Source organism: Mastacembelus armatus, chromosome 21 (genome assembly GCF_900324485.2).
Source record: "Mastacembelus armatus chromosome 21, fMasArm1.2, whole genome shotgun sequence".
Taxonomy (NCBI): Eukaryota; Metazoa; Chordata; class Actinopteri; order Synbranchiformes; family Mastacembelidae; genus Mastacembelus; species Mastacembelus armatus.
In genome coordinates, this window is record NC_046653.1 from 22,134,257 (window position 1) to 22,144,335 (window position 10,079).

Consider the following 10,079-nt stretch of genomic DNA (forward strand, 5'->3'; position numbering starts at 1 on the left):
TTGTCCTTTCAAAATAAAAGCCTTTTTTATGGCATTCTTTCAAAATAAAAGTCCTGAAACAGCAACGTGACATTAAAATAGACTTGTAATTGGTATACAGCTTCAGGCACCAACTGAGGCCATTTTAAATGTGAGGCATGGTATCTTCTTCAGGAGGACATGGTTGGACTTCCACAATAAAAGTCTACAGTTATTTACAGGCAATTAATGCAGTGTTCCAAAGAATTGCAAATATTCAAAATTAATGTTCAGATCTTAACTCAAGGTGACATGAGTCTCAAGCAGTGCACTTTTCAAAATAAAAGCCTTTTTATTTCATGGTTTCAAAATAGAAGCTAAAAACACTAATATTTGCTCTTTTCCAGCACATTTTTCCTCCCGTTCAGCCTTTTTTATCACTGCACATCTGTTTATTCTTTATTTATACTGCTTCATTGCTTTATGTCTTCCCTTTTTCAGTCTTGCCTTCCTTCTTCTCTTCTTTCTCCAAGAAAACCTTTCAAATATTCCTGATTTGGCTACACAGCCTTTACCTTCTGTATTTTTAGCAATATTTATCGATTTTTAAACTATACATTCTTTCTGTCTATACAGTCTTTCTATAATTTCACTTTCACTGTTTCATTCTTCCCTCTTTCTTTAACTCATATCATATTTAAATCCTTTAGTTCTTCTTTCCTTCACTACCTTGTTTTTTTTATATTAGTTTAACACGTCTTTCTTTAGCAATTGAAAGCCAATTTATTTCTACTTCATCATGTCATTCTCTTTTCACCCTTTTCAATAATGTTGAATAGTTTTTTAGCTAAACAAGTTAAGCTTCCAAATCCAGTTTTACATTTCAGCTTCTAGGATTCTTCAGGATTGCATTTCAGCCTTCAGCTTATTCAGCAATGCGTTTCGGCCATTTTCAGCATTGTTGGGCAGCTTCATTCAGCTTTCAGCATTCACACGCATCTTCCTCAGGAAATGCAATTTTCTAGTTGAAGTTAACATGTTGGCCAATATAATCTGATTGATGAACCATCCTGAATGAAACATTGATTATTCCAATGAAAAGCTCAAACACTGAAGGCATCTACATGCTGAAGTGCTCTGTCAGCTGATGAACACAATAAAACAACTGATGAGAGGTTTAACACATAATCACTTCAAGGACGACAAACAGAAAAATGCCATTTAATAACAAAAGCCTCCAGCACAATTTAGCTGATGTATGTTTACAAGTTTAACACCAGTGTTAAGCCATTTTCTCACAGATCCATCGCAGAGAAGCGTCACATGACAGGTCGTTCCAGTTCTTTGTAATTTTCTTGCCAGTTTGTATATGTGCACAGTCTTCTTCTCCGCAATTTGGATCTCCACCACCATTGTCAGGCTGGTTTGCGTCCCAGTAACTGACAAGTCAAAGCACAAATATTCTACTTATTCTACATTTTTCTGGCAAACATTTCTACTGTACTAAATCCTGTTTTTTTCCGTGGGGTTCCTTAAGAGTTTTATTTGTACGTTCTCAGAGGAAGCTGCTCTACTTGTAGTTTTAAATCATCTGACCCACACATTCAACTATAGATCGTTATGTTTCCTAAAGTCTTTTTTGTCCCAAATCCAAACTTTCACATCATGAAGTGAATTTATTGTGATGGGTAACAACAAATAAATGAGGTTGTATCACTGACAGGGTATCAGATCAGAAGACAGTTCTAGGTGTCATGTGGAAGGCATGGACAAAAATCATATGTTGATTGATTAGAGCACACGTTGCACTAAATAATAAAATACTCCGGAGTCTAACACATTTCAGACTAACCTTGTAGTCAATGAACTTCCATCAATCCATTTCCAGGTGCCCTCCACTTCCTTGTCAGTCAAACCAATCCAACTCCAGGTATCCACTGGAGCCAAGTCAGACAGGAACACCTGTTTCAGTAATTAAAACATAATCTTTACCTTTATCAATGGCTAATGTGGCACCTAGTAGTAGTAGTAGTAGTATATATATATATATATATATATATGTATCTATGAGTCCTTGTTGTTTGTTTCCACTAAAGATGCATGTTGTACAGTCACTCTTTGTCAGAAAAAGAAGATTTCAGAGAAATTCAAAGCCCAATATTGACATAAAATTCATGTACATGCTGAGTGTATGGAAATGTCTGAACACAACTGTGCCAGCAAAAGATGTTGAGGAACAACAGAAGTGAATTTCAGTAAATCAGTGTAAATAAGAGGTGTTTCTCTGAGTGAGAAAGACAAACAAACATAAACAAACGCTGTGTACCTGTTCTTCCCGACTGTCTATGACCACCAGATCTGCTCCTCTGTCTCTGCAGTCCTGTCTGCCTTTATCCCAGGATCCACTGTCGACAGAGAGGAGATAACAAGTACGCCCAAACATCTTCCATCCTGCAGGACAACATCTGTCTTCTGTATAAAAAAATGAAATGCTAAAAATCAGACTGAGTGGACGGACTCTTTAATACCTTTCACTCTGTTTTAATTTGGCACAGCTGTTTTTCCATGAAGTCTCAGGTCTAATATCAAATGTTGTTTTCTTTACCTAACTCATCCTTATGTTTTATAAAGTAGAAAGAAAAAATATTTGTCATCAAATCATGACAAATCATAATTGTCATTAACAAAGTCAATGTCAAACCCATGCACATGTAGTTCAGTGTTCAAGATGCAACACAGATATCAAGACTTAGTAAGACAGAAATCATATTAAAGACGGGACCAAAACTCTACTCTTGCTGTACATTACATGTAAATTACTGTATATATTAAGGCCTTAGTTTATTAAGGAGTTTATTAATTATTTGAACTGATAAGCTAATGGTAATGGTCAGACATACTATGCTGATGTGTTTTTAATTACACCTGGACCTTTCCTGCTGTGCCAGATGTTTGGTAACACACCTGTTGACTGTAGACACAGAACTGACATTACAGACCATATCATCTGACTTTGTTTTCATCATGAGACAGTTGGTGTACAGTGATATATAACACTTACTCGGCCAGTCTGACTTTTCAGTCATCGCAGTGAGCTGGGCCCTCAGCTCAGTCAGGTTGTTTTCCATGTGTTTTGAGATGGTCCTCAGCAGGTCTCTCTCTTCAAACAGGGACAGAATCTTGTCATAACTGGCCTGAAGAAGCTCAGTCAAGTTGTTTTTGACAGCAGAGACTTCTGTAGCTGAACACTGCATGGAGTTATAATCTAGAATGAAGCAAGAGGCACATTTAGTATCTGCAGCTCTCCCCTTTGCCCTTAAACCAGCAGCAGTTCTCTCTGGTTTAACCAGCACACAGTTTCTCCTGGTACTTTGCAGCACCTTGGAGAAGCTGCTGCAGTTCTTCTGTAGGTTCAGGCTGTCCCAGTGTTTCTGTCTCTTCATGTGATCCCACACTGACTCCAAACTGCTGAGATTAAGACTCTGTAGGGGTCAGACCATCTGCTGCAGGACCCCTGGTTCTTTATAGGCTTCTTGTTCTGCACAGTGAACCTGGGATCAGTCCAACACCTGGTGGTGTTATAAGAATCTAAAACATCTAAAGTACCTAAAACTACAACACTGCATATATACGTGAATGTCATAAACAGACATTGCAGTAGAAATCTTTAGAAGAGAACAATACTCTCAAATTCAGTGGGCAGGTACTACACAATACTTTCAGACACAACTCACTGCTGGATAACAGGTGAAATTAGTCAGAAGAAGAAGATAACTGGATGAGTAGTGAAACGTTTCGGCCTAAAAACCAGAGGTCCAGCTGCCGTGACTCAGTCTCTAGATGTTTGTTTGGACTTTTCAGCATTGGAGCGAATGTTGTGTGACAGAATATATGTGACAGATGCAACCTGCACTAATATTCAAACATGGCAGCAATACAAAATATAAAACTACTGGGTTTAACATTAAAAAAAGGGTTTGATTTAAAAAGACTCAATCAGAACTTTACAAAAACAGCAGAAATAAAAAACTGATTTAAAGTCGAGCTGATTTGTGCAGGGTTGGCCCTGCAGCACAAGCTGGTTTACTATAAATATCAGACATCAGACTCTTGTGGGTTTCACTTTACTTTAACAGGAAGCACTTTGTCATCCCTTCAAAAGACAGTTTGTGTCACACTGACCGAATCACCTCCTGTGAAAAGGGAAATATTAAAAACTAGATGTTTTAATCTGATCCAATCTGATTCAATTTGGGGTCACTTTAAATTTGTAAAAACGTCTCATTAGAACTTAATAATAATAATAATAAATTATTATATGTTATAAACTTATATGTTTTCATTGGAGGGTTTTCATTTCCTACTTATAGTGAAAAAGTGCTTACTGGTGTTCAGACTGATTTATTATTATTTGACAAATTATGTTAAACACATGTCCATTAAAGTTTTTCTGTTTGTTGATTCACTTCATTTAAAAAGTGTTTTTTGTTGACAGCATTGGTGAGAAAATTAGTTTTGTAACATCAGACATGATACAGCAGTTTTCTTCTCTTAAAGCCCAGACTTCTCTTCTACAGAATCAATGGGTGTGTTAGCTAAGACATAATGCTGCTTATGACACTTTGTCAGTCTTAGAATATCTATAGTTTCTCTAAGGCCTGTTTGTAGATTGGAAATAAAAAGAGATTTCACTTCTGCAGCAAACCCATATAGTGAAATAAGTCCAGATATAACACATGTCTGTGAAACACAAAACACCTGCATTCATGTTACCCAGGACACACAGATACAGGTGTTGTATTTTACAAGACTAAACATTTTCTTATTTTGCCCCATGATTCTGAAAGATGATCATGACTCAGCTACAGGTTTATGTTTAACTAACCTGTAACCAACCCTTGTCACTAATGTCACCAGTCAAAGTCTGCAGTCAAACTAAACTACAGCAGCAGCATCCTCCCCAGCCTACCTACCTGGAAACCTCCTCAATAGACTGCACTATGTCCAGAAAGTGGACTGGCTCACTTCAAAATCCTGCTACAGGATTCAGCTTCACAGCCTGAACACACTCAGTCTGACTTTAACTTGTGTGTGTGTGTGTGTGTGTGTGTGTGTGAAGGAGACTCACAGTGGACAGCGAGGCCGATGAGTCCAGCCAGCAGGAAAACACTGAGCAGCCCCAGACAGAGAACAACAGCTCCATGAAATCTGCTCTCTGAGCTCCTGGGACCTGAACAACACAGGAAAGACCAGTGAATCCAGTCACTGATACATCAGTCAGAAGAGACAATAATAAACATTGATTCAGAGCTCAGTCTGTCTGACTGGACATTTTTACCTGTCTGCTTTCTTGAAGTTATTTTGTCATCAGAGTCTAGATGTGAAACATTAACATAGACTTCCTCCATTGATGTTGATTATTTTATCAGGCGTCAGCTCTGCAGCCCGGGCTGTGTGGTGTGTGAAAGGATTTGTTCTTGATGGTGTCAGTTAGTTTCAAATCCCTCTTCAAAGCAACCTTGAAAGTGTGGAGAGGAGTATTTGTGTGACAGACAAGAAATACGATGACCAGGGAAGAGAAACTGCAGTCGTAAACAACATTTATTGTGAATAAATCTAACAAAAATTGATCAGCAACAAAAGGAGGCAGGACCAGCTGGCTGTCTTAGATCAAAGGAATAAAACAAAATGCCTTAACTGATCTTCTCTTTCACTAAGAATAAAAGTCCTAAAACAAAATCTAACCTTCTTTCCAAAACAATAAACAATAAGTGAGACAACGACTGTCTTACCTAGTGTCGCTACACAAAAGGATGTTTCCTATAAGAACACACGTGAGGGGCCCCCCTCCTTACCTCAGCCCAACTTTCTACAAACTGACGTCTAACAAAACGCCACAAGAGAAACACCACATCATCACACAAGCTCTGAGATCCCTAACCTTGATCTCCTCTCAACTCACTCATGTCCACCCCTCATCTCTGCTCTCTTGTATGCAGGTCTGGGGACTTCCAGGACCAGCCAGCCAATCAGCAGGAACAACATGAATCTGGGGCACTTCACCACCAGCTGACAATAAATACACTCACATACACAGAAGAGAGAGAGAGAGAAAACCAGCTAATCCACAGCCACTTCCTGACAGGCTGTCCTCTATCAGGTAACAGCCACTTTGAGGAAGTAAGAAGTTATTAAAAATACAGGTAATCTGTATTTAACGTATCACCCCCCAAAGCCCAGATTTCCAGGCTTGAGGATACGCGGGCTGTGATGTGTTATTAAATAAATAAATAAACATGAGTCCCTTCTTAGAGCCAGTGTTTGGTTTGTCCATTCTGGGCTACTGTAGAAACACAGCAATGCATCATGGCTGCCACCCTGAAAGGAGACCTGCTCCCTGTGTGGATTTAAAAGGCTCCATTTCTAAGATTAACAAGATGAAACGGTTGGTATTTTTCAGTGATTACACATTAACGACGACATATTAATGAATGTTCTGTTCCTGCAGACAGATTCTTCTAAATACTACAAGTACTGCAGTAAATGTATCAGAAAAACACTAAATAAAGAAGAAGACAAATCACAGCTAAAGAGTCAGATATTGCTCTCAGGAGATGATACAGATGAAACAGGTAAACAGGGTCCAGATGAAATAAATGCTGCTCTGTGTCTCCTGGAAGATACTTTCAGTTTTTTTTTCAGACACATCTCACAGATGAAAATGTCATCTCTCTTCAAACAGGACTTTTCAGAAGCTCATCAGATTTTATTAATAGATAAAATAAACAAATATTTTACTTTAACTTGTTTTTTACACTGTGGACTGGGTTGAAATGACACTTTTGTTAAAGTAAGGGGAGTGATCGTCATGGTGACAATAAGAAACACTCTTTATCAACATCACCTGACTTCATAATGAGCACAGCTACTAAAGAGCTTTGTCACTCGGTGCTAAACATGTTCAAGGAACAGAAACAACAGCTGCTGTTGGACGTTTGTGTCAGGCTGATGGTGCATTTACTGACTTTTATTGTATTTCCAGGTCAATATATGTTAATGATGTCACTGTACATGCAACAGTTGTGGTGACCTTTAGGCACTTTTATTTCATTCAGATGAGAGTGGTCAGCACAGAAGATACACCAGGACACAGACACATCCAAGTTAAAAATCCCACCGGTGTGATGAGGAGCAGATTTCTGCAATAAATGTATTATTTCAAAACTTTCAAAGCTAAGCCATTTTTTCACAGATCCACTGCAGAGTGCTGTTACACCGAAGATCATTCCAGTTTCCATCTGCTTTTTACTTATGGTATAAATGTCCACAGTCCTCCTCACCTAACCGTTGATCTCCATTACCATTATCTGGCTGGTTCATTATCCAGTACCTGGAGATTAATAAACAAGTGTTCACAGCATGTTCCAGGTTCCCTAAGTGCTCCAGAACAAAATAAAACATCAGGTAATGCAGATTAAGGTTGGTAGTGTCTGAATTTTTGGTACGACCCACTGAAGTCAACAAATGAATCGACAGCACTTCTCTATGTTCAGCAGCTTCACAGTCAGTGCAGTCCCATCAGCCCATTTCCAGGTGCCCTCAGTCTCTATGTCATTCAAACCAAGCCAAGTGTCTTTCTTGTTGAGTGCACTGACAAATACCTGTTCAAGACAAAGGAAAGACGCCTGTGTTTGTATTTTAGTTTAATTTTAGAGTGCACACAAGCTTGGCCTTCTGATCACAACACTGAACCACAGCCTCACGTCACAATCTGGTTATTAATAGTGGAAAATTCACTTGTGGTCACTGAAGCCATTTTAGTGAACTATGTAGGAACTGAGAGCTTGTAGATAATCCTTCTCAAGTGTGACACTTGTCTTTTTACTAAACTCTTGAAGTCATTGGAGATTCCTGGAGTGGACTGGTTGACTTACCTGTTCTTCATAACTGTCTATGGTCACCAGTTCTGCTTCTCTGTCTCTGCAGTCTTGTCTGCCTTTGTCCCAAGAACCAGCCTGAGTGGAGAGGAGATAACAGCTACACCTGAACATGGTCCATCCTGCAGGACATGATTTCTCTGCCAGAAACAGCACATAAAAGAAAAGAAAAACAATTCTTTGAAATAACCAGATGAAGAAATTACATTAACCACAATGTCACAAGGAAATGAAAGTCTAGAAAATGTGGAACTGAGACTTCCTACTGCGACCACTGTGATAACACCAGCCACCTGTTGGAATAAAACATGCTGCTGAAGGAAAGTGTTTCAGTATTTCATGTTGTTTTACAGAACAGGTATTACGCATTTTTCAACAGCTTAAGCAAAGACGTCTGTTCAACTTGGAAGCAATTATGTCAGTGGTTTGTCTGTTACATCTCAATTAATGTGCAGTCCAGATTTAAATCAAATGATCGCTGACTGTGCATTTTTATAGGACATTTAAACTGAAATTAAAACATCTGGAATCAAATTCTGGTTTTCAAAGTATGTCAACATAAATTCAGAGGCTGAAATAAAGTTACTGAGATGAGTCAAACTGGCTGTAAATACAGCTGCTGGGCAGATGTGCAGACCTCACAGGTAAAGACTCACTCTGTTTGGACAAACTCTTAAGTCTGTTCGTCTCTTCAGTCAGTTGGATGAGGCTGGTGTTCAGCAGGTCTCTCTCTTTAGTCATGGAGGAAATGTGGTTAATACTGTCCTGGAGACGCTCAGTCAGGTTGGCTTTGATAGTGGAGAGTTCTGCAGCTGAACGACGTACTGAGACTCCATCTGCAACCAATGAAGAAACATGTTTCTTCTACTGAATAATTAACTGGAGTCAAAGTCTGTTATCAAACCAGTGCAGCTGTCATCAGCAGAAAGACACAACAGTCACACATAAAAATGAGAAACTACCTTATCAGCAAACATATTGTTACTGACAACTATTGACCTGTCAACCTGGATTCCAATGTGGTTTCACAGCAAATTAAGTTCTGATCAACCAGCGGCTTGAATATCAGTTTTTATTGGTTCTTTTTATGGGTTTCCAAACTTAGATACAAAACCAGAGCCTCAGGAGGCCTATGCTTTGTTACACTGGATTGTACTTTCAGGACTGGTTTGAAAATCTAAAGTAAAACATTCATGTTTCAGAGCAGAATACATGTTCTGAAACCAGACTCACAGTGGACAGCGAGGCCGATGAGTCCAGCCAGCGGGAAAACACTGAGCAGCCCCAGACAGAGAACAACAGCTCCATGAAATCTGCTCTCTGAGCTCCTGGGACCTGAACACAGGAAAGACCAGTGAATCCAGTCAAACATATAACAATAAAACCAGTTGATAATAAATATTCAGGCACAGTTCCATCTGTCCGACTGAACATTCGTAGGTGAGGTCGTCAGGTTTGACCGTAACATAAATTTCCTCCATTGCTCATCAAGATGCCAGCTGTTTCGTAAACCGCAGTGCATTATCAGACTACTGATGATATTAACTTCCCTTTACACAAATTCTGAGGAAGTCAATTTAGTAAACAGTGTCTGAACTGAGAGAGCATCTTTTTAGAGTCATTTTAAAATATTCTTTCAGTTCATTTAATGTGATAATTTCACAGAAGATTGCTTTGCATGCCAGCAGAACCAAAGCAAGCCAAAGTTAAATGGGGAAATACTAATACAACCAGTCAGGCCATTCAGGGAAATGTCCAAAACAACACCCGCCTGGAGCAGCACAGCAGTCTGGACTGTTTTCACCTCAGGCAAACATTTGCTAACAGCAGGCCGGTACCACACAACAGTAATTCACAAAATAATTATAGGTGCATTATTGATTTGGAGACTCTGCTAACAAATCACAGTGTAATGTCTGGAGGGCAGAGTCTGCAGGTGGGACCAAGGACGACAGCTAGCCCAATTCAAAACTTCAAAGATAAAACAACAAAAAAAGTCCCATTTTCCCAAATTACTGACCATCAACCTGCAAATTACAGATTGACACACTTTCAATTTCACACATTTGTGGCCTGTTTGGGTTTTCAAACCCATTAACAAACTGAATCTCACTTATCTAATCAGAACAGAAACAAAAAAACTGGATTAGGTATCACGAGCATGGTAAACACAACAAAAGATAT

General features: G+C 39.0%; 2 protein-coding genes across 2 annotated transcripts; both read right to left on the bottom strand.

Moving 5' to 3' along the window:
* Positions 1–1,163: 1,163 nt before the first annotated feature.
* On the bottom strand, positions 1,164–5,438 carry LOC113123907 (C-type lectin domain family 4 member E-like). Its single transcript, XM_026296276.2, has 6 exons — positions 5,297–5,438; positions 5,087–5,188; positions 3,020–3,223; positions 2,285–2,430; positions 1,811–1,920; positions 1,164–1,397 (listed from the first exon to the last, which is right to left on the bottom strand). The coding sequence occupies exons 1-6, from the start codon at positions 5,364–5,366 to the stop codon at positions 1,241–1,243; spliced, it is 789 nt and encodes a 262-aa protein (XP_026152061.1). The 5' UTR covers positions 5,367–5,438; the 3' UTR covers positions 1,164–1,240.
* Positions 5,439–7,460: 2,022 nt separating this feature from the next.
* On the bottom strand, positions 7,461–9,893 carry LOC113123912 (CD209 antigen-like protein A). The gene is made up of 4 exons (XM_026296287.2): positions 9,129–9,893; positions 8,552–8,731; positions 7,893–8,035; positions 7,461–7,619 (listed from the first exon to the last, which is right to left on the bottom strand). Exons 1-4 carry the CDS (start codon positions 9,265–9,267, stop codon positions 7,476–7,478), a joined length of 606 nt encoding a protein of 201 aa, XP_026152072.1. The 5' UTR covers positions 9,268–9,893; the 3' UTR covers positions 7,461–7,475.
* Positions 9,894–10,079: the final 186 nt, after the last annotated feature.